Here is a 25,899-nt window from a genome sequence, read left to right as displayed (position 1 = left end):
TAGACTCTAACCATTTTTTTAAATTGATAAGCGGATTAAGAGTCTGACCCGTTACATAATAAAATTAAAGAAAATCAGCAAAACAAAAACAACTCATATTCGCCTCGTGCCCCCATTCCTTCCTCAACCTTACCGTTCATTTCGTGTTTGAATTAATAATATCAACTAACTCTGGTGGTAGTTGGGTGTTGTTCAGGAAAGTTTCCCCAATACTCATTTTCATCTTTGACAAGAAATTTGTTGTCTGGTTGAACTCACGGAACATGTGATTGATTTTTATACTCGCAAGATGGCCACACAATCTCTTGACTCTGCTCCATAGTCTCCGCACTTTTCAAAGAACTTTCTGGTTCGGCTTGGTAAGTAGATCTTTGATGTTCATCGAACCTAGTCCAATGTCTATATGCATCAACTCTCGTTCTTGTGCCATAATAGGTCATGGCCTTTAGATGATTTTGTGACACGTAGAAGAATAGTTAAAACTTGTGAGTCATATCGACCGATGACTAAACAAGACCGGGCTTTGGCCTTGGCCATGATATTTGTTATACGGGGCTGCCACAGATCTACTTTGGCCGGAACGGGCCCGGTCGTACCGGTTTGGCACCACTACTCCCACGGTCCCACCATTGTTAGGGTGGGAGATGTTAGAAGGAACGTGGGACGCTCTCCTCTGCTCTCTATGAGCCGGACGGACGGACGGAGTCCGCGTTGGACAAAAATGGCGGGACGGAAAAAGAGGGATCCGTCTAAGGCATTGCCGCCTTTTTGGTTCTGTTCTACGAACAACAAACTCACTTTTATTAAAGAACCTCCATTCTCTCTCCAGACCCACACAATCTCTTTCTCTCTCTCTCTGAAGTGGTCAGGCGAAATCGAACATTTTTCTCTAACAGGGGTAAATCCTTTTCTAAATCCATTCATTAGATTATTCCTTCTTCCTTTCAGTCTATCTAATTTGATCTGTTCATTTACATTCTTCAATTTCAATGATAATTATCTGACGCGCCTTCGAATTTGATCCTTTTCGTAATTTGATTTTGTAAATTTTTAGTTTTTTTTTTTTTTGGATTTTGATGATAATTATCTGACGCACCCTTGAATTTCAACCGATTATTTGTGTGATCCGTTTTCTAGTCTTGAAGTTCTCTTAATAGAAACCGAAATTAAACATCTTTATGTGAAATTGATAGAAGAAATTTCTGAGATCCGACTCTTAGGATCTTCTTGTTTGATTAGAGATGATATTTTTGTGAAATGGGATATCTTATTCTTTTTGTTCTGTTTAATCACATCATTTTCAATTGATTTTTTTACATGCTTAGGTTTTAGATTATTAGTTTGAATTGGGAATTGTTTGATTTGGCTGTGGAAACAATATATCATTTTTAACCTAATTTTGTTTGTAGGTGGTACATATGTAAGTATGGACCCTACAGAAGCTGATGTAGGAGTAAATCAGATTAAGATTGAAGATGAGAAAGAGGGTTCCCCAGAGTTTCGATGTAATCTTTATGATTCAGAAGTAGTTAGAAAAATAGCACAAATTCTTCTATTGGGATTATCCACTGCTTGTGTTGATAACACAACTGGTGATCTTTTCAAAGGACCTGCTTTAGTGGCTGTAGATACGAAAAAGGAAATGGTAGATTATCTCACTCAGAGAAGTGAAACTTATGTTGCTGAATCAGTTGTTGAAGAAGGTGGTCCAGATGCCGAAACTTCTGACCATCCTTCTGATATCATTTCGGATTTCATTGATGATTTCTCGAGTATAAAGAGGAACTTGTTTAGTCGGGTTTCGGGTTGGGTATTGAGTGAACGAAGGGAGGATCGTATAGATGACTTTGTCCAAGAGATGGAAATGAGTGGGTTTTGGTTGATGGATAGGAGGGAAACCATTGCACAGACTTTGCTGAAAAATCTCGATTTTAAGAACACGTACACGTGTGACAAGAAATATTATACTGCTGAAGAGCTTGCTGATCATACTGATCAGTGCAAGTTTAGGATAATAAACTGCTCGAGTGAGGGATGTGATGCTAGTTTCTGTGCTCTGCATAAGGAAAAACATGATGCTGTATGTTCTTTCATGTATCTTCCATGTGAGCAAGGGTGTCCAGAGACAATTATGAGACACGAGATGGACAGGCACTGTATAACTGTTTGTCAAATGAAACTTGGGAACTGTCGCTTCTACTCGGTGGGTTGTCGAGCTGGAATTCCTGTGTGTAAAACTGAAGAACACATGAACGAGGCTCTCCGTTCTCATGTGCAGTGCATTCTGCAAGTGATTTATAAAGAGGCATCTATTGAGGATCTTAATCACCGGATGGATCAGCTTGACAAGGTAAATCTGTTCGTGTCTGACTACCTTATTCACGTGGTCACTTGACCTTCCACTTTTGAAAATATGTTTGTTAATGGTGATGCTCCATTTTGTTCTTGTTTACTTTTGGTTATTTTCCTTGAATCTTCTCTTTGGTGCTTCGTTGTTCTTAGTGCATGTTTATGACTTCTTACATTATTCCTGTTCTCTTCTCGAGCTTCAAGTATACCTAATTAGTCACCTAGATTTACTGACAATTCATACTCAGCTTAAAAATCCTGACTTACGACAGAGCCCCCCCCCCCCCCCCCCCCCTGCACATCTGTTTCATTTTGTATTTTTCAGTAGAAGGTTGTTCTGTAGGACTTACATTGGGATCTTCAAGTTCAATGTGGTGGCTTTTCTTGAACGTGACTCCATTGCTAATGAAACTTATGCACCATCTAGCTCAAAAACTATCATTACAGATTACGTAATCAAACATAAAGTACCAGGTTTCTACTTAGTCGTGAGATACCTTCATAGCGAAAACATCATTGATATATTCTTTGCCTCACCACCTATCTAATAATGTTATTTTGCCTTTTCTAGCATTTTCTAGATAACAATTAGTAATGGTAAAAGGTGGGATAGATTTGCATCATATATATCATGATATATTTCCAAGATGGTCTGCTATGCGATGCTGAAGCACTTACTTGTGTTGTTTGGTGTTTGTTGGAGGCGCAACCTTCTCAGAGATGCACCTTAACTGCAGCTGCTCAATTAAACTTGAGTCTACTCTTTCACATTCCGAACTTCCCCAAAATAACCACCTCTTTTTTTTTTTTGAATTGGTAAGCGTGTGCCTCGAACCCTTGACCTTTAAGTTGGAAGACTTACCTCTTACCACTTGAGCCAAGGGTTGTTGGCAATAACCACCTCTTTTTCTCTCACTAGTTATGCATGGGCATTCATAACATCCACGAGTTGTGGCAACTGATAGGACTTCTATAGATGAAGCTCACAGCTTATGAAAAGGATCCACCTCCTTTAATTTAAAGCCCAAATGCATGTTTGATAATGCTTGACGCAACTAGGCGTATATGGTTCACTATACCTTCCTGGTTTCTATTTTTAGTTATCAGTAGGCTTATTATGATCTTTACTTGTCATGTGATTTTATACAAATCTCATTTTCTACATAGGCGTTTTTGGACTGATTTGATTTTTTTTTATAAGCAAACCTACCATGATAAAATAAAATCATTCAGCTTCTATAATTAAGAGTAGGAATTCTTATTGCAGCTATCACCTATAAGTGAGTTATCAGCATTTCGGGATGTTAGATCTCTAACAAATGCAGTGAAAAGGCTAGATGCACAGTTGGGACCACTTGAACATGTTGCTGTCGTTACTGTTAGTGAAGCGAACCCGGAGAAGGAAATTTCTCAGGCACAAGTACCAGGGGAGATAGAAAACCAAGTTTCTGACAAGAGTCCAGAGACAGGAGAAATACCGAAGATATCATCAGAGGAACTAGATACCAAAGTTCATGAACAGAATCCTGGGCCGTCTGTTATACCAAGACAAGTATCAGAGGAGTCACTGAACCAAGTTCATGAAAAGAACCCAGATTTAACAATTGAGTCAAAACAAGTATCAGATGAATTGGAGAATCAAGTTCAAGACGAGAACCATAAGGAAGAAATCGTGCAAACACAAGAACCAAACGAATTGAAGAACAAAGTAAACGAAGAGAACCTGGAGGCGACAGTTATGCCAGAACATGTACCAGAGGAGTCAGATAACCAAAATCATGAAAACAACCAAGAAAATGTGCCGAAGGAAGAATTGAAAGAACTAGAAAACCAAGAGCCAGAAGAAGTATCTGAGCAGTCCGAGAAGGAGAGAGCACCTGTACCAGAACAAGTGTCAGATGAGTCAGAGAACCATGTTAAGACCTCTAAAGAGCACATCAATGTCGAACCGGATTCATAAAACTGGGCTACTGAACTAGATAAGCAACAATCAGCCTTCTGTTTTTCGTTGCAATATTTTATGCTTCATTCATTTTTCAATTGAAATTGTCATGAATCTGTAACTTAGTTTCTTTTGTATGGATGTTGTCAAATTCGACATTTATAGGTGAATGTCCCAGCGCTTCAACCTCAGTGATGTTCACTGGTTCGCATTGTAAACTCCTAAATTTTGTATTCTTTGAAAACTGAAGATGAGTACAACTTCTATTTTTTGTTATCCCAAATCAGTGCTTCTCTTGATCTTATCTAAACTTTATTTCTACTTTGTAAATCTAAAAACAGACTTTGTTCTCTTTGTTCTTTCTAACATGATATTCTTTATTTTTTATTCATGTTTATATGTAGAATTCTCAGAGCCCATTGGGGCTAACTCTCCTTGCAAACTGGCTTGCAAGGAAACGGTTTGCTACTAGAATAGCGGTAGTAATTCTAGAGATAGTACGTCCAACAAACCCGACTTCTGGATTGGATACATTTATTATATAAAAGGTCGAAGCGTGCTCTGCCCCTTGATCTGATGATTCATGATAACCTGACTGACAGTTGGGCCATCGTTTCGGACAATGCATCAAATCCAAATTTCTGCCCTAACCCAAGAAATAACTCTAATGCCCAGGCAATGTGAATTAATGCTTACTCCCAACTCAGTGTTGGGGTCCCTCCTTATAATAAAAGGACTCCTAGTTGGAATAGGATTTCCCTTATTCCTTGTTTGGGGAAAAAATAGAAGTATCTATTTTTTCAAGCCTAAAAAGGAATTCCTATTTCTATTGGTAAATCTCCCTATTCATCATTATAAAAGGGAATGAAAGGGAAGAGATTATTACACAACAACTTCCAGAACAAAGAGAAGTCAGAGAACGAGAGATTTCTGAAGTGGTTCTTTCAAGAGAGATTGAAAGAGCAGAATATTGGTTTGAAGAAAAGAAGATTATTAATCTTGTGAAGCAATTTAGTTTGTGGTTATCTTCTTCAACCTTTAGTAATCTAGGATTTGTTCAAATCCTAAGGAGTAAGAGATTTTATTTCTTTGTTTCTTTGTTCAGTTTATCCACCATAGGTTTGGTGAAGAGTTGTCCAAGAGTGTTTCTACACATCTTGAAGAATTGTGTAACCCATTATTATCATTATAGTGGAAGATTTCTGGACTAGGTCCCGTGGTTTTTTACCTTCTAGTTTGAAGGGGTTTTTTGTCACGTTAAATAATCTTGGTGTCTTTACTTTTACTTTCGCATCGTTTATCTTCATATTCCTGAACAAGTTAATTAGGTTATTTTTCCCAACAAGTGGTACCAGAGCTAAGGTTGGATTTATTATTCAGAAATATGGAAGTGAATACTAATCGAATGATTAGTTTAGATGGAGATAACTACTTGATGTGGAAAGCAAAAATGGAAGATTTGTTATACTGCAAAGACCTAGCTGCACCCATTGAAAATCACGGTACAAAACCGATGAAGATAGATGAAGAAGACTGGAAGGTATTAGATCGTAAGGTTGTTGGATTTATTCGACAATGGGTAGAACCCAGTGTTTTTCATCATGTATCGACGGAGACTTCCGCTTTTAGTCTATGGAGGAAATTAGAAGAATTGTATGATTAGAAGACAGCTGCCAAAAAGGCTTACTTGTTCAGAAAGCTAGGAAAATTACAATATAAAGAAGGAACCTCAATTGCTCAACACTCGAATGAGATGAAAAGTCTAGTAAACCAGCTTTCTTCAATGAAGTTAGTTTTGGATGATGAGTTGCAGGCCTTACTTCTTCTAAATTCTTTACCAGATAGTTGGGAGACATTAGTGGTGTCTCTTAGCAATTCTGCTCCTGATGGCATAATGCGTATGAATCACGTAACAGGTAGTTTGTTGAATGAAGAAACAAGAAGGAAATCATCGTCAAACGAGTCTCATTCAGAGGCACTTGTTACAGAAAGACGGGGGAGAGGTAAAAGTAGAAAACCTCATAACCGTGATAAGTCAAGGGGGAGATCAAAACCAAAGAAAGAAGTTAGATGTTTTGGTTGTGGAAAAATGGGTCATTACAAGAGTGGTTGCAGGAAACCAAAGAAGGAAAATAAAAAGGATGATGAAAAACAAGATAATGTTGCGGCAGTTGCCTCAGGTGATGACATTATCTTACTCTCAGGTTGTGGAGACACTTGCTTAAGTATGACTGAGTCAGAACCAGAAACAACATGGTTGCTTGACTCAGGTGCTTCGTATCATGCTATTCCATGTAAGGATTTCTTTAACTCTTACAGAACTGGTGACCTTGGCAAAGTCAGGATGGGAAACTTAGGTTTCTCAAAAATCGTAGGAATTGGAGAAGTGAAAATCGAGACGAGCACAGGGAGTACATTGATTCTTAAGAATGTGAGGCATATACCAGATTTTCGATATAACCTAATCTCTACCGGAGTATTAGATGATGAAGGGTACCACAGTCACTTTGGTGATGGAAAGTGGAAGCTCACAAAAGGGTCAATGGTGATAGCAAGAGGGAAGAAGTGTTGTACTTTATACAGGACTCAAGTAAAACTGTGTAAAGGAGAATTGAATGCAGTTGAAAAAGATTCTTCCACTGATCTTTGGCATAGAAGACTCGGGCACATGAGCGAGAAAGGACTTCAAATCCTTGCTAAACGACAAGACTTACCGAACGTAAAAGGTATAAATTTAAACACTTGTTCTCATTGTTTAGTAGGAAAGCAACATAGAGTTTCCTTTCAAAGGAATGCATCTGAAAGAAAATCCAGTGTTTTGGAGCTTGTTTATTCTGATGTTTGTGGACCTTTAAAGGTCAAAACACTTGGTGGTGCTTTGTATTTCGTTACTTTTATAGATGATGCTTCCAAGAAAGTTTGGACATATGCCATAAAGACCAAAGATCAGGTACTTGCAGTTTTCAAGAATTTCCACAAAATGGTAGAACGGGAGACAGGAAAACTATTGAAGTGCATTCGCACTGACAATGGAGGAGAATACATCGGGTCATTTGAAGAGTATTGCAAAACCCATGGTATTCGACATGAACAGACAGTTCCAAAAACTCCACAACAAAATGGTGTAGCAGAACGCATGAACCGCACTATTGTAAAGAGGATCAGATGTATGCTCTCAGAAGCAAAGCTGCCTAAAAGCTTCTGGGGTGAGGCAATGCGTACTGCATGTTATCTGATCAATTTATCACCTTCAGCACCATTAGATGGAGATGTAGCTGAGAGAATGTGGGCTGGGAAAGAAGTCAGTTATGGACACCTAAGGGTGTTTGGTTGCAGGGCTTTTGTGCATATACCTAAAGATCAAAGAACAAAGCTTGATGATAAAGCCAAGCAATGCATTTTTTTTAGGGTATGCAGATGAGAAATTCGGGTACAGGTTATGGGATCCAGTCGATAAGAAGATTATTAGAAGTAGAGATGTGGTCTTTCTTGAAGATCAAACTATTATGGACTTCGGGAAAGTTGAGAAACGTGAGATTCATAGTAATGATCTCATTGATCTAGATCCACATATATCTTCTAAGGTTATGCATGATAATGCAGGTGAAGAACAAAATCATGAAGATGTTCTTATGGGTGATGATGTTGAGCAAGGAATGGAAGTTCAACATGAACCACCAGCTGAATTGAGAAGATCGACTAGAGAGAGAGCACCATCTACCAAGTATCCTCCACACGAGTATGTGATGGTTACAGATGGTGGAGAACCACAGTGTTATGAGGAAGCCCTAGATGATGAACACAAGAAGGAGTGGTTGATAGCTGGTCTGGCCAACCACTCCTTCTTGTGTTCATCACGAAAATCTTGGCGAACAGAATTAGCCCCTATTTGGATCAATGCATCATGTGGACTCAGAATGCCTTTGTCCCATCTAGACAAATAATGGATAATATTGTTATGACTCAAGAAATCATTCACTCAATGCACAATTCGAAGGCAAGAAACGGAGGGTTTTCGCTAAAGATAGATATGGCCAAAGCCTACGATAGGGTTAACTGAGACTTTTTAAAACAAGTCCTCCAATCCATTGGTCTTTCAGGTACTATTCTTCATCTGATCATGTCTTGTATTTCCACTCCTTAGTTCTCCATTCAACTTAATGGTTCACTTCATGGGAGTATTATAGCTTCTAGAGGAATTAGGCAGGGATGTCCATTATCCCCCTACCTGTTTCTCCTAGTGTCTCAGTCACTCTTTCTTCTCATTTCTTATTATGAAGCAAACAGTTTGTACAGTGGTTACAAAATAAACAAAAATAGCCCCACCATCTCACACCTACTTTTTGCGGACAATCTAATTCTTTTTGGGAGAGCCAATACCACTCAACTTAACATTATCATGGAGATTCTTGATACCTACTCCAACTTCTCTGGTCAGAGGGTCAATTTTAACAAATCCTCCATTTACTTTGGGAAGAAAGTTCCTTCCACAGTTCGATCCCAATTTATTAGTTCCCTTCAAGCTCCTGTAATGACCAACCAAGCAAAATATTTGGGTTCCTTTCTCCTTAAGCCTGGCAACATAATCGACAGTTATTCCTGGTTAACAGAGAAATTTCAAAATACTTTGTCAGATTGGAAGTCCAAGCTTCCTTCTCAGGCAGGTAAAACAGTATTAATTAAGTCTATTTTGGGAGCTTATGGTACATATACTTTCAGCTATCAAAAAGTACCTAAGACAACCATTCAAAGATTAGAACAAGTGGAAAGAAGCTTCGGGTGGGGTCATTCTACTTCAGAGAGGAAATTACATTTTATTAATTGGCAAACTATATGCTCAGCCAAGAAGAATGGTGGTCTAGGGATTCGATCCCTTTCAGAAGTCAATGATTCTCTTATTGCTAAGATGACATGGAGGTTTCTCTCAAAACCATCACAAAAATGGGTACAACTACTCCATTCTAAAAACATAAAATCAGGTACATTTTGGTCTATTGATATTCCAAATCATTCCACCCCTTTTTGGAAAGCCATCCTCCATTCCAGAGAATTAATTTCGAAAAATATAATTTGGTCTATAGGAGATGGTAATACAGTTAACCTAGTTTCGGACCCTTGGCTTTTAGACTTGCCTAATAGAACTCCAGTACTTATTCAAGATCTCCCTAGCGAAATACAAAAGGTCAGACATCTTAGAAATATAGGTAACTCTGATTGGGACTACATCATACTCCATACATATTTTGATTCCAACTCTGTGAATGCTATTACATCTGTTTATTTTGATCCTATAGTCTCTCATGATAAACTAATTTGGACTGCTACAGAACATGTCCGATTCACTAGTAAATCATGTTATCAACAACTCAGGGTCAGACCTATTTTGCCTAACAATATTAATGATTTTCCTTGGTCAAAATTTTGGAAGAATCCTAACATGAACCCTAGGATTCAACAGTTTCTTTGGAAACTCATCCATAATGGGATCGCAACTTTAGGCAACATTGGTAAGTATAATCAATCAATTAATCCTTTTTTTAAGCTCTGTTCTACTAATGATATCGAAACTACCATGCATATATTCGGATCTTGTCCAAAATTTAAAGATTTCATCATGTTGACTAACAATAATATACTTTTATCACTTTCTGATGATCCAATTTCTAACATGAAAAAGATATTAATTAACGAAGGCAGTAGATCATTAGATTGGATTTTATATACTCATCTGATCTGGGTCTGGTGGAAAGCAAGGAATGATATGATCTTCAACTCGAAACCTCCTGACTTAACGAAGTGCTGGTGGATGGTGAATCAAGAGGTTTGTTCTAATTTCTTTTCTCTTCCTCCATCAACAGCTTTATCTAACATGCAGGATGACTTATGGCTACCTCCCCCACAATCTAAGATAAAAATAAACGTTGACGGAGCTTATAATCCTCCATCGGCGGCGACAGGAGCTATTGCGAGAGACAGTGATGGTGTTGTTTTAGGGACAAAATCCACTAGATTTCCGGCGATCTCAGCTCTTCACAGTGAGATGCGCAGCTTTGAATTAGGGTTGGTCCTAATGGAAGAATTGGGTGAAGGTATTTATATACTTGAAGGAGATTCTAAGACTATGGTTGAACTCCTATCGGACGGCTCTCACGAAATCCCTTGGCGTTTGCTGGGTGAGATACGATCCTTAAGTACTAGGGTTTCTCAAGCTCAGGCGGAATTACAGTTTTGCCCTTGTCAATCTAACGTTGAGGCACACAAACTGGCGCAATTGGCTATTCAACCCCTATAGATAGAAGTAGTAACTTCTGTCCTTTCAGTTAACATTTGGTGTATTTGGTTTCTTCCTTTTTTTACTTTGGTCTGGTTGGCCTCTTCCTCTTTGTAAGAAACCATATTCTCCTTTTTTTATTGAAAGCTTTATTCAAAAAAAAAGGAGTGGTTGAAAGCTATGCAAGAGGAGATTGAATCATTGCATAAAAACAACACTTTTCAGTTGGTTGAAAAACCTAAGAATAAGAAAATTCTTAAAAATAAGTGGATTTTCAAAATCAAAACCGAAGAAAGAAATTCACAACCACGGTACAAGGCACGCCTAGTGGTGAAAGGATTTGGGCAGAAGAAGGATATTGATTTTGATGAGATTTTCTCTCTGGTGGTGAATATGTCCTCTATACGGTTAGTATTGGGATTGGCTGCAAGTATGAACCTAGAAATTGAACAACTAGATGTCAAAACCGCTTTCCTTCATGGTGACTTGGAGGAAGATGTGTATATGGAACAACCAACAGGGTTTGAAGTTAAAGGTAAGGAACACTTGGTTTGTAAGTTAGAGAAGAGTTTATATGGGCTGAAACAAGCACCAAGACAGTGGTACAAAAAGTTTGAATCATTCATGAAAGATGAAGGGTATCACAGGACGGCTTCAGATCATTGTGTTTTCGTTCATGAATTTCCTGATGGAGATTTGATTATACTTCTACTTTATGTTGATGATATGTTAATTGTTGGTCAGGATGCTAATAAAATTAGCAGGTTAAAGAAAGAACTAAACAAGTATTTCGATATGAAAGACTTGGGTCCAGCAAAACAAATTCTTGGCATGCATATCTCTCGTGATAGAAAAACTGGAAAACTTTGGCTATCACAAGAAAGATACATTGAGAAGGTTCTAGAAAGGTTCAATATGGACAAGACAAAACCAGTGAGTTGTCCATTAGCCAGTCACTTCAAGTTGACTCGTGATCAGTGTCCATCAACTAGAAGTGAGAAAGAAGAAATGGAGAAAATTCCTTATGCTTCAACTGTAGGAAGCTTGATGTATGCAATGGTGTGTACAAGACCAGACAGAGTAGTAAGCATATTTCTTGCTAATCCAGGCAAAGAACATTGGTTAGCAGTGAAGTGGATTCTGAAGTATCTTAGAGGTACGTCTAAAGCTCGTATATGTTTTGGTAATGATAAGCCAGTATTAGTTGGTTACACAGATGCAGACATGGCAGGAGATGTAGACTTTAAAAGGTCCACATCAGGCTACTTATTTACATTTTCAAGGGGAGCAGTGTCATGGCAATCTAAATTACAAAAGTGTGTAGCTTTATCTACTACAGAGGCAGAATATATTGCCATTACAGAATGTTGCAAGGAGATGTTATGGATGAAGAGGTTGTTAGAAGAACTTGGTATGAAACAAGATAATTATGTTATTCATTGCGACAGTCAAAGTGCCATCCACCTCAGTAAGAATTCTAGTTTCCATTCCAAGTCCAAGCATATAAATGTGAGATACCAGTGGATCCAAGATGTTCTTGAAGAAAAGGTGTTGAAGATCGAGAAAATCCATACTGACGACAATGGTTCAGATATGATGACAAAACCATTACCCAAAGGCAAACATGAGCTATGTAGCAGTGTTGCAGGTTTGGGGATGGTAGGTCCCTCTTCATAAGTCGGGAGGGGGAGTTTGTTGGGGTCCCTCCTTATAATAAAAGGACTCCTAGTTGGAATAGGATTTCCCTTATTCCTTGTTTGGGGAAAAAATTAGAAGTTTCTATTTTTTCAAGCCTAAAAAGGAATTCCTATTTCTATTGGTAAACCTCCCTATTGATCATTATAAAAGGGAATGAAAGGGAAGAGATTATTACACAACAACTTCCAGAACAAAGAGAAGTCAGAGAAAGAGAGATTTCTGAAGTGGTTCTTTCAAGAGAGATTGAAAGAGCAGAATATTGGTTTGAAGAAAAGAAGATTATTAATCTTGTGAAGCAATTTAGTTTGTGGTTATCTTCTTCAACCTTTAGTAATCTAGGATTTGTTCAAATCCTAAGGAGTAAGAGATTTTATTTCTTTGTTTCTTTGTTCAGTTTATCCACCATAGGTTTGGTGAAGAGTTGTCCAAGAGTGTTTCTACACATCTTGAAGAATTGTGTAACCCATTATTATCATTATAGTGGAAGATTTATGGACTAGGTCCCGTGGTTTTTTACCTTCTAGTTTGAAGGGGTTTTTTGCCACGTTAAATAATCTTGGTGTCTCTACTTTTACTTTCGCATCGTTTATCTTCATATTCCTGAACAAGTTAATTAGGTTATTTTTCCCAACACTCAGAGGGGGTAGAGTCACTCGAAACTCCCCTTCCACACAGCTTAAGGATACAAGGTCAAGATACATCTCTGAAGAACTAGCATTCTGATAAGAATCTGATTCTTAGATTACAGAGAATCTGTTAAATTATCAAAACCTACTTGTCATTAAGAATGTCAACTCTAGCTAGTAGCTTCTAACTTCATATTTCATTAACAACTTATCTTAGTCTCTTAACCAGAACAATCACAGATAAGATTGAGTTCTTTACACAGTTGTTCATTTGTTTCATATCAGAATAGCTCCATTCTTTTCTGCATCAACTAGTAAGATATGTTATTAGGAAACGGAAGTCTTGACTGTTCACAGGAGTCTGAAATTAGGGTCTAGGGGCAAGGCAAGGCGCAAGTCTTGACCGTTAACAGGAGTCTGAAATTAGGGTCTAGGGGCAAGGCAAGGCAAGACAAGACAAGGCTATCGATATATAGTTATTTTACACCTCGTATGAAAGAGTACGACTGTTTGATAAACATCATACGTAATTAATTAGTGAAGTAAATCAACGTATAAACGATATACTAGTAAACACGTAGGTGTACTTATCCAAAATACAAGATAGAGGGGCGGAACGTCCCCTTCGATAATGTAGTTAGCAATTAATATATGCATTTGGTTCACGTTCATAAATAATCTTTCCCTTCACTATTATAAACTAAAACGTTAAAGATAAATTCATCATCTCATAATTTTTTACTGAATATTGACATTATTGATGCAATGCTGTAAACAAATCCTCGATAAGCTAAGGATCAGTATTGTATTACTTTACCTAACCCTATCGAGTCATTTTTTTTTTGATGAAGGTATCGAGTCATTGTTTTCATTTAAATAATGTCACATTTTTTTCATCTCATATAGAGTCTCTGAAACTCTACTTATATGAGATTAAGATTGCTGTGGTATGAGTTATCTTGCTGTGTCCTAACTAAATGGTGATTATAACCATAACCTAACTTCTCTATATAATATATTATATATGTAAATAATCTTTTCTCACGATTGGCAGTCTTGTTATATTTATTACTCTTTTTATTATTATTATTATTTGTTATTATTACTCATTATTATATATCTAAATTGGCTTTGCTCCAAAATTATGTGATCTAATAAATTTGGACTATTATTAGTCATCACAATTCTTTTACAAATATTTTATTTCTTTGTTGGCTAGGGAGTTTTCACTTCTTGAGAAGAAATGAAGAATAATCTTGCTTTTATTTAATCTATCCCCAAAACAATATTTTTTCAAAAAAATCATGTGGTAAGTAGAGTCGCTTAGCTTACATTTCACTATCATGTTGAAATTTTAAATTTAATAGACAAGTCCAAATTTCAGAAGACGAATTTAATTCTTGTGATATGCATTACACGATAAATTTATAGCCCTTTCCGTGCTTAGTCAGTTTCTTCAATTTATTCTTTACCTTTTTCTCATACTAGTCAAAATAAGTTCTTTTTAAGTGATACCATAAAAATGTCAAACTATTTATTGAATTTGTACCATAACTAAAATGTGGGGTACAAGTTGGAAATAAATTGTAGGTCTAACATTTCATTGTCACATTTATTTTTGCTGGATCTAAAGTTTCACATTTATTAGATATCTACTTTTCTTTGTTTTTATTATTTAAGATGAGTATTAGACTTGGTGTGACCCCCATGGACTTAACCCAAATCATTTTTTGACTGTCCTCTGTATATTCACTAAAAACGTATCATGTTATCAATTTTCGAGTGGTTTTGTTTGTCGGCTGAAGATTTACTCTTTACGCTTAATTATCATGGATTCTCGTAAAGAAGTTTGTATTTTTATGGGAAAAGAAAATTAGTGGGGGGTATTATTATGTTTTATTTAAGCACCATGGATTGTTCTTTTCCTTTTCTTTTAGTTTTGGTGGTTGATATTTCACCAATAAATTCTAATTAGGGTCAAAAAACTAAATGAGGATACTAAGTAAGGATGTTGATTTTGATAGCCACTGTTCCTTGAAAGAGAAATGACAACTGAACATTATGTATCATTTAAGATGTGGTTGGCGTACTTCATGGATGGGAGAGTTTGCTGTGTTTATCACCAATAATTTTTTGCTAATGTCAAGTAATTTTGTAAGGTTCATATCATTAGAATCTATATAATAAAACAGAAGGGAAAATGATGACCGGGACAAACATCCTTATTTAATTATGCATATTGTCTAGAAGTCCTTCTCAAAATTTAAAATATAGTCCTTCGTATAAATAAAGTTACCTATTTAAAAAACAATAATCCTTTCCTTCTTAGAAATAAAATACCTAATTTAAAAAAAAAAACTTTCAAGGATTAAAAAAAATTAAAATCTCTCTCTCTAAATAAAATAAATAATTTAAGAGAAGAGAAACAAAAAAATTATAAAAAAAATAATAACTAATAAAAATCTCTATCTCTCAATAAAATATAACGATAAATTTCGTAACATTTGATTGATTTAAGTATCCGTGCCCTAGGGCACGGGATATACCCTAGTATAGTAAAAAGTTACTTAATATTTCGATATATCAAAGGTAAATAATGCGATTTCGAAAAAAAAAACAACTATATGAAAATTGGCTGTCCTTTCATGATCTTCAAATTTGAGACAAGTCCAAATTAGACCAAACCAAAAGCAGAGTAGTAGAAACCGAGCTAATCAAGTCAAACTTGTGACCAATTTGACATGTAAACCAAATGGACAGCTAAAAGTTATATTATTCAAAATTTTAAATATGCCTTTTAAATAAGTCAATACTTTAAAATGCCTTTTTATTTTTTATTTGTTTTGATGAAGTAGGCTTTTGCCCTATTTAAAATGCCTTTTTTATTTATTAGTAGGTAACTAACTCTATAATCCAGTCCCCTATATGCATTTAAAATGATGGTCTTGTGATTTGGTAAAGACCTTGTTTAGAAAATAAAAGTAACCCTTATAAGTCTACTGATCTATGAAAAAAAATGTGTTACACCGTGATGTGGACCAGGTTTCTAGACTGCTAATAGGGTCGGTCCAAGACTCCAAGTACTTAGAAGGTCCAAAACAAAATTAAAATGGGGGGCTCTATGTAAGGATGTTACGAAAAAATAAATTAATTTTTAGTAGTGTTTACGGTAGGATTTGCCCCCTTGACCTCCTCCTACATATGTTCCAAGCTTTTAACCACTGAACTACAATTTTCATCGTTTTGAAAATTTGAATAGAATATCATTATTTTGAAGTTGACATATAAAATCCAAATTAAACGCTCTTCATCACGTTGGGCCTAAAACGACCGTTTTTGTCGTTTTGGGGCCAGGTTGTCCTTGGTGCTAGTGATACCGTCCGCTTTGGGATTTTTGAGTCTCACAGATTTAAAAAGTTTCTTTATGGAACGGTGCTTAATCTCTTAAGAGGATCAACACACCCCGTCTCACCATTGATGTGGGATTGTTTAAAACACACCCTCTCAAGACCACATCACAGTAGAGTAAATTGTGCTGATAACGTGTTATACGATGATGCAGACCAGCTTTCTGGGATGCTAGTGATAATATCCGTTATGACACTCTTGGGTCTTACAGTTTTAAAAAGCCTCACTAGAAAAAAGTGCCTAACCTCTTAAAAGGATCACACTCCGTCTCACCACCAGTGTGGGTTACTTACCACGTAAAGTAAACATTTATAGATTTGAGACAAAAAAAATAGAACTTTTTACAAAACAAATACAAGTGATGTATATGGTGAAATACTAGGGGCTAATATTGTTTTGGCCTCCAATTTGTGATCAACTGCTCTTTTGACACAATAAGTATCTCATAGTTAGTTTTCTTTAAAGTTTAATTTATTTTATATTTCTTTTCGGAAGTATTCCTAGGACATTATTGTAATTTTGGTTCTTTTATTTCATTTATCCATCTTATCTTTTCTTCTCTCATTCCCACCCTCTCTACATCATCAAACTCTCTCCTCCTTCCACCTTACCTCTTATTTTTCTTCACGGTCACTAGCAGACAGCCTTCCACCAACTACCTTGAAATGAGAAAAATTTTCTTATCACATGTTTCTTCCACCAACACCGCGGTCTCCGCGACCAACACCAATTCGTTTGTTGAATTAGGATCAAGTGAATCGGTCTTTTAAGTGCTCAAATTAGGAAAGTGAATAAAGTTAAACTTTTGTTCAATATCAATAGTCTTGAAATTGGATCTTTGCTACCACAATTGTCAACTAGGTGTAAGGTAAGGTAACTTAACTATCAAACACATCCAAATCAAAGGACATAATAATTTTATTCCTTAAATATTTCATCCAACACGTCGTCTTAGGAGCATCTCCAATGCAAAACTAAAAAAAATCTCTATTAGTCCTATTTGTTGAGTTCTAGTTGAGATTCTCACTCCTAAGAGCATCTCCAATGCAAAACTCAATCCTAGAAATTTGGAGTGCCACATAAGATTTTGTGAGTTTTTCTTAAAAAATCATCTCCAACGCGAAACTCAACTAAGAACTCAAAGATGATGTGTCGAGGGTGAAATAGAGATATCTCAAGAAGACACTCCAGAAATAGAGTGTCCTCTTGAGATATTTCTAATTGTCCAACTCATCAATGTTTAAATTTCAACCAATAGAAATCAAGTCTTCGTATATTTCCATAATAACTAATTATTTTTTTACAAAAATAATCATGCCACATAAGTAGAATAAAAAAAGTTTAGAGTTTTGCATTGGAGACATACAAGAATTGAGGATCTCCATTTTCACCACTTACGAGTGAGAATCTCAATTGGAACACGACAAATAGGATGAATAGAGATTTTTTGAGTTTTGGATTGGAGATGCTCTAAGTGACGAAAATAGAGATTCTCAATTCTTGTATGTCTCCAACGCAAAACTTTAAACTTGTTCTTTTACTTATTTTACATTGTTATTTTTGTAAAATAAAATAATCAACTATTTTGGAAATATACGAAGACTTGATTTCTATTGGTTGAAATTTAAATATTGATGAGTTAGACAATTAGAGATATCTCAAAAGGACACCCTATTTCTAGAGTGTCCTCTTTTGATATCTCTATTCCACCCTCAATACATCATCTTTGAGATCTTAGTTGAGTTTTGCATTGGAGATGATTTTTTAAGCAAAACTCAAACAATTCGGTGGCAGTCCGAATTTCTACGATTGGGGTTTTCATTAGAGATGCTATAACAAGGTTTAGAAAACCACCAAACTCAAAAACCTAACTAATTATAAAGAATGAAGAAGACACATTCAAAACAATTTTAGCAATCCCCTTAATTCTTCAACCATCAAAACAAACAAAACCCTAACTTACTTCATGCTTCAACCATATGATAAGGTGTAAGGATCACTCTCTAGTCTTCTTCCAAAATGGTTGTGAACTTTATGACTCTCTTCCCTGTTTGATCTAAAAAAGTTATACAAAAACACTTCTAAGACCAACCCCAATTTGTAGGTTCGGATTTTGGGAGCCTCTATATTTTTTAGTTTAAATGTCGAACTCTCAACCCAAATTATGTATATGTGTGATGTACGTGCGGAATTTTGATTACAATTTTCAACTATTTATTATTAATTCCAAAAATAAAATTTGAATTTGATATAATTATAGAGAAAGAGAATTTTAAAAAGATAAATAAAAAGATTAAAATAAGATGTGTTATGATATATGTATTTCTTTTCATAGTCTTGGATTTGAATATCACAATTTAGGCAAGATATGATATCTCTATTGTGTTGCTTAAATTAGTTTCCTGTATTGATTTGTAAAACTGATGTAACCTCACCTCTAAGATTCCATGAATGAGAAATACGAGCTGTCTTCTTCTCCCATGGAGTAGGCTTAGCCGAACCACGTAAATCATTGTTTCATTATCTATTTTTCTTCTATATGGTATCAGAGCTACGTCAGATCCACTCCGATTTTGCGAACAAGAGAAGCTTCAATTCGAATTTGTTAAAACCCTTCTTGACTTACTGAAATTTGAGTCAATCTAAACTTCATCTCCATATTTATAAGTACTATTTGTTGGTCAAGAAACAACATCTTCATAATTTTTTTTATTGTTGGTGAAGAAACAACATCTTCATAATTATTTCTGAAGATATTTATGTGCACAGCATCCTCAATCTTCTTGATTGGAAGAATTAATTTTTTTTCTTTGAAATTGAGAAGGGAGTCCGACCAAGTTCGTTTCTTTTATTTGGGGAAGAAGATAAGGCTGCGCTTGTGTGCTTCTTGGCAGGATATTTTTTATTCTCTTGTACCTAATTAAGAGTGATTCGGTATTACTCATCTCAAGATAAGTCCTTAATCCCTCCAGCTTTCTTAGATTTTATACTGGTTATTATTTTTTTTTTCTTATTGGGTGTTCTAATGGCGGAAATGGATTACAATACTAGTTTAAAGTTATCTTCTGTTCCTCTAGATGGCCTTAATTATGTTCATTGGTCGAGAGCTGTTATGCTAGCTCTTGGTGGAAAAAGGAAAACTAGTTTCATTGATAGTAATGCTAAATGTCCTGATCTAACGGATCCTAAGTATGACGATTGGATTGCTAATGACCAACTTGTTAGATCATGGCTTTTAAACTAAATGGTACCAGATATTAGTGAAATATTTTCATTTTCTAAATCTGCAAAGGATCCATGGGAATCTGTGGCGGATTTATATGGGCATCAAAATAATGCTGCACGTATTTTTGAACTAAAATGTGAAATTGCCAAAGTAGAGTAGGGTGAAAACCGTTTACCGAACATCTCGGCAAACTAAAGCGAATGTGGGATGAACTGGAGTTATATAGACCACATACAACTGATGCTAAGGTTCTTTTACAAAGGGCAGAGGAAGATAAGATTTTTACACTTCTTAGTAGTCTCAAGCCACAACATGATTCCTTAAAAAGCAATATCCTTATGAGTTCCACTTTGCCTACTTTATCCAATGTTTGTGCTACTATTCAACGTGAAGAAACTCGAAAGAAGGCTATGAATTTTAATAATTTTTTTAATATACCTGAATCGAGTGCTCTCATGGTTAAAAAGGAAGAAAAGGGAAAATATTTTGGTGGTGGAAGAGGAAAAAATTATAAAAATAAAGGACGACGTGAAACATATCATTGGGACCATTGTGGTAAAAGTGGGCACACAAAGCATCGATGTTGGGAATTGCATCCTCATCTCAAATCTGATTTTGATACTTCTATTACATTTAATCAACTAAGTCACTTGCTTCAGCAAATGGGTATGATTGAGCGTGCAAATATAGCTGATATATCTACTATTAATCAAATGAGTCAAATTTTCGAACAAATGAGTAAGTCTGTCTCATATGAACAAAAACCTTCCACCTCAACTCACAGTTCAGGTACTTTACATGCCCTTCTTACTTCATTTTGTTCAAAATTTAATATTTGTGTTGTTGATTCTGGAGCTACCGACCACATGGCTAACGACCCTTCATCTGTTAATGATTTTTCTTCCAAATCTCATATGCATAATGTTGTTGTGGCTAATGGAAGCACAGTCCCTATTTCATAAAGTGGGAAAGTTTATTTATTCTCAAATCCCTCTCCCTCTGAGGCACTTGTCGTTCCATCATTTCCTGTTCAACTTCTATTGGTCGGAAAGATCACAAATTCTTTAAATTGTAATGTTATTTTTACACCTACTTCCGTCATCTTTCAGGATCGAAAGACAAATTTTATGATTGGTAAAGGAGTCTACTCGAATGGCTTATACTTGTTCAGTCCTCAGGATAAGGCGTGTCATACAACAAATCTTGTGACAACTTCCATTCCCTATAAGCGTCTTGGGCATCCCTCTAGTCGTATTTTATCTCATATTTTTCCGACTTTTTCAATAGAGTCCAGTATCTGTGATGTTTGCCAGTTCTTTAAACAAACTCGTTTACCATTTAATTTTTCTACATCTAAAACTACTATGCCTTTTGAGTTAGTTCATTCAGACTTATGGAGTCCTGCTCCAGTTGATTCATATGATGGTTATACATATTTTGTATTATTTATTGATGATTGGTCTCGGGCAACGTGGTTGTTTTTACTGAAATCTAAGAGTGATGTGTATTCAGTTTTCGTAGATTTTTATTGCATGGTGAAAAATCAGTTTGATGCTAAAATTAAATATTTTAGATCTGACAATGGTACAGAATATGTCAAAGGTTTACTGCCTTATTATCTCCGCAGTCAAGGTATTATACATCAAACGAGTTGTGTTGGCACACCGCAACAAAATGGTGTTTCAGAACGCAAAAATAGACATGTGCTGGAAACTACTCGTGCCCTCATGATGCAAATGAACGTCCCAAAAAGATATTGGTCTCATAGTATGTTAACTGCTACGTATTTGATCAATAGACTTCTTACTCGAATCCTTAATTTTAAATCTCCATTAGAAGTTCTAAAAGGACATAAACCTGATATCTCTCATCTTCGGGTATTTGGGTGTGTGTGTGTGTGTGTGTTATGTTCACCAACATACACAAAATCGTGACAAATTTGATGCTCGGTCAAGTAAATGTGTTTTCTTTGGATATTCTTCAACCAAAAAGGGGTATATATGTTATAATCTAACGACCAAAAAGCTTATGATTTCCCGGGATGTTTTATTTGATGAAGATCAGACTTATTTTCAATCTGAATCTGGGAATCGGTCCCAGGGGGAGTATATGGCTGAGATGGTACCGCTTCCTGCTGGAGATAACAATTTCAGGCCACTTCCTACTATTGATAATGAATCCCCTAACAATGATGTTGAACTGTTGAATCAACAAAGCAACCAATATCAACTCCGACAAATAATGATCTCGTTGAAAGGATATAAGAACAAATTATACCTCCTCAAAGTGAAGCAGTTCCAATAGAAAGAAGGTCTGGTAGAGAGACAAGACCTTCAAAAAATGAAAAATTTCTTCACATACCATGCGGTTGCTTACTCTTTGGAGGCCCATTTGACCTATGATAATGTTGCTCCTTTACATTCTGCCTTTTTAAGTTCAATATCGAGTGATCAAGAGCCAAGAAATTTTACAAAAGCTCAATCCAACCCAATCTGGATGAAAGCTATGAAAGAAGAGTTGCAAGCTTTAGATGAAAACAAGACGCGGGAACTTGTAAAGTTACCACACGAAAAGAAAACTGTTGGTTGTCGTTGGGTGTATAAAACTAAATACAAAAGTGATGGAAGTATAGAACGACATAAAGCGAGGTTGGTTGCTAAAGAATTTACTCTAACATATAAAGAATATTACAAAGAAACCTTTGCTCCAGTTACCAAGATGAACACCTTTAGGTCATGTTTGGTGCGCGGGAATGGAGTGGGAATGGCATCTGATTCCCAGGAATCACATTCCAGATCATTGTTTCGCTTGCGGGAATGGTGTGGGACCGGGAATGTGATTCCCTAAAAAAGAGGTAATAGCAAACCCACTAGAGGAGGTGGGTTTGTGATTCCCATTTCCCCGGAATCACATATATTAATATTTATTGACAAATATATCCTTAACAAAATATTGAATTACCAATTTTATTTTTTTGTAGGATTTGGTATTAATAAGTACTGATGAGACATGAAAATGTCCCATCTGAATCTCTTAAACTGGGTTAGTTAGTCCATTTCGAGCAGTTACTCTGATAAATTACATGTTTCTCTTGTCCAGGTGTCCTTTACAGAATTGAACGCGAAAAACTAATTAATTCGAGAGAAAGACACATCTGGGGGCATTTTGGTAATTTGGAGATGAGGTGTTCCAGAAATTTTAGTACTCGGATGATACATAAAGTCGAAGACGAACCCATAGGCGAAAATAGAAGTCCATTCAGAGTCCGGATGAGAAAAGTGGACCATGTCAAAGTTTGGGTCAAAATCAGATTTTTCTCCATGAACCATCGACTGCCATTGCACCTGATGCTTGGGGTTATTAAGATGCTGAATCAAGTTAATGTTGTCACTTTCCTCTATGATCTGCACATATTGGTAGTTGAGAACTTTTACAAGTAATTAATTCTATTTTGGTCCCTCAAAACTTGAAATTGAATATCATAAATGGGAAACGACATGAAAGCCATACCGTTCAGATGGGCCATCATAAACCCCAACTCCATTTACATCATGTTCCTCTCCAAAAAATTGTTCCTTGTATCATTTGTACTTATTTCTCTTTTTGTTCAGGTACTTTATTAATCACCAAAACCAAAATCAATTTCAAGGAAAACGTCTAAATTCTAAGTTTTAGAATAGATTTCACTTAGTCTCTGAGGAATGAACCGGTCTTACCGCAAAATTACAACTTGACACCCGTGCACTTGCGGGTGTAGACCTATTTAGGAAACTTTCTTGGCCCATCAAGTTTTTGGCGCCGCTGCCGGGGACTAAGTTTTAAATTTTTTTCTAAATTTGGAAAGTTTTTATTTTTGGTAAGTTTTGACTTTTTGAGTACTCTGACTTGTTTTTCTATTTTTGGTGTGTAGAGCACTAAGGAGCTAAAGAGGAGGCGCAACAAGGAGGAGGACCTCAAAAGAAGAAACTTACATTTTTTTTTTTAATTTTTTGTATTTATTTTGGTGAGAAAGAGAGACTTTAGACTTTCTTAATTTTATTTTTTTGGATTAAAGTATTGACCCTAAATTAGAGGGCTTTTAAATTGTAACCGAAAATCAAATGAAGCCTCGGGTTCAGACACTTAAGGGAAGAGTGGCCCGGGTCGTCTACAAAGGTCGTCGCCCGTCTTGAACGGGGGGTAACTTTTCTGATCTCCCACGAATCCCCTGTAAGTGGGTCCTTCTATGTGTTTTGTGTGTCTAATTGATTTGACGAACTGCTTAGTTTAATCGTCTTTAGTAAGGGCACAAACCCCATTACAAGATAGGAGTCGGATTTCATCACCGATCTCTTGCCCATTTAGAAACAACGTTGCGAATCCCAAACCTCACTTAAAATTAAAATCTGGTATAGACATTGGCCTTAGGGTATCGAGCTCATAGGATCTTTAAAACAATCCAGGAACTCGATTTTTATTTGGGCATTCCAAAAGGGAAAGTGTCATACAATTCTTTAAAAAAGGCCGTCTCGAGAAGAGGAAACGTTGCCTCAGGTTGGACGGTTGCAATTTTTCATAGTTGGCTGTCACCTGGAGAATTGTTTGACCAATTACTTTGACGGAGTAACCCTCATAACAATCATAGTTCAAGCTTTGTTACGAAGTAGGAGGTGTCTAGATTTTTAAGTGAAATTGACCAACCTGTCTGTCGTCTAGATTTTGTTTAGGTTGCTTGGTTGAGTCAGCTTGATTGTGGTTGTTTTCCTTATAGGATCTTCGTAGTGCTTCCTCGGTTTCGATTAAAATAAATAAAAATAAAAATAAAAAAATTGATGAGAAATGGATAAATCGTGGTCCCAACATAATGGCAGAAGGGACGAGAGTTCTTCAAATCTACCATGGTGGTATTTAGCAAATGGGCAGAATAGTATTAGTCATCCTAGAGACGATGTGCATAATGATGGTCGTAGGGATTATTATCAACCTCAAGAAGGTGATGAACCATATTATAGATATCCTGACAGATCATCTTACATGTATTATAGTATAGAGTCTTATGCTCCAAATGTGTCCCAACCTCAACGGGATAACATTGAAACTAATGACTCTTACATGCATTATAATGAAGAATTTTATGCTTCACACGTATCTCAACCTCAATGGGGTAACGCTGAAACTATTGACTCTACATCTTTAGCATCATCTTCGTTGGCCGAAACTATGAGTATGTTAAGGAGGATTAATGAAGAGTCTTATGCTTTAAACGTGTCTCAACATCAACGGGATAACGTTGAAACTGTTGACTCTCCATCTTTATCATCATCTTCGTTGGCCGAAACTATGAGTGATCTTCAAAAGAGTTGTCAGACTTTCGAACAAAAGACTGATGCAGAACTATACAAGAAATACTCAATAGGAGAACTAGTATTATAGAAGAGGATTACTAGGATAATATAGAGTACAATACACAACACCCTGTGTATGATGATGAGGTTATAATTTTAGAGGACTATAGTTCTCCCGAAAACATCATTATTGAGCCCAAAATCTCAGAAACGGTAGAGCCCAATATTGAAATATCCTCTCAGTGTGCTGAGTTTGAAATCCCTTCAGACCAAAATGAAGAGGTTGCTAGAGTTGAAGATGATGAGAAGCCGAAACTCCCAACTGAGGATGATGAATCTTGGTTGACCAATTTGCTAAATGAGAACATTGACTCGCTTAACCTAGGCGAAGATTTAGAGTTCTCTAGGGACACCGATGATAACATGATAAAAGAAATTATAGAAGGATTGTCTAACTCGACTTCTAGGGACTGTGAGTCTGATAGCAGGGTTTCTCCATTGAAGGAACCCAAAGTACCTGTTTTAGAGAACCCTAGTTTAAGTCCGGGTGTCATTGGTAGTTCTCCAGATTGCTTTGTATTTTGTCCATCAAAACCATGTGTAGATTTTGAAGCACTCACTCCCTCTGTCGATCATCCATATGAAGACCCATTCTATCCGGTCTATACTCTCTCTAGTGCGGTGCCAAACTTAACGACCTTATTGTCGTCTAAGTTTGGGGATTGCCCTTCTTTCTTGATAGTCTCACTTACACTATCACCAAGTTACAAAAATGTGAGACCATCATTCACTGAAAACTTTGTGTTTTGGGTGGACCCACGGATGTATCGATTATTGGTTTACAGTTAGTTACACTTTTGTAATCCAGTAGGTATAATTCTTTCTATTTTTTCGAGTCATCTGTTTTGTCTGGCTGAAGACGTTAAACTTAGCGCTTTCTGGGAGGCAACCCACGGTTAGGACATTGGAATCAGGTAATATCTTTCCCTTCACCCTGTTATTTTTTGCATAGTCTTCAGAACATTGAGGACAATGTTCGGTTTAAGTTTGGGGAT

The 25,899-nt window shown here is 36.3% G+C and overlaps 1 protein-coding gene and 1 pseudogene across 1 annotated transcript; both read left to right on the top strand.

Moving 5' to 3' along the window:
- The first annotated feature begins 250 nt into the window (after positions 1 to 250).
- Positions 251 to 4,574, top strand: LOC147567938 (TRAF-like superfamily protein). Its single transcript, XM_086654435.1, has 3 exons — positions 251 to 898; positions 1,410 to 2,350; positions 3,617 to 4,574. Exons 2-3 carry the CDS (start codon positions 1,427 to 1,429, stop codon positions 4,307 to 4,309), a joined length of 1,617 nt encoding a protein of 538 aa, XP_086510561.1. The 5' UTR covers positions 251 to 898; positions 1,410 to 1,426; the 3' UTR covers positions 4,310 to 4,574.
- A 14,745-nt stretch (positions 4,575 to 19,319) lies between these two features.
- Positions 19,320 to 20,482, top strand: LOC147567937 (uncharacterized; annotated as a pseudogene).
- The last annotated feature ends 5,417 nt before the right edge of the window (positions 20,483 to 25,899 follow it).

The sequence above is a fragment of the Eschscholzia californica genome, unplaced genomic scaffold, assembly GCF_041429995.1.
Source record: "Eschscholzia californica isolate CP2 unplaced genomic scaffold, dmEscCali1.0.p SCAF_1, whole genome shotgun sequence".
NCBI classification, from domain to species: domain Eukaryota; kingdom Viridiplantae; phylum Streptophyta; class Magnoliopsida; order Ranunculales; family Papaveraceae; genus Eschscholzia; species Eschscholzia californica.
The sequence above is the reverse complement of the archived record's forward strand: the minus strand, read 5'-3'. Positions and strand labels throughout refer to the sequence as shown.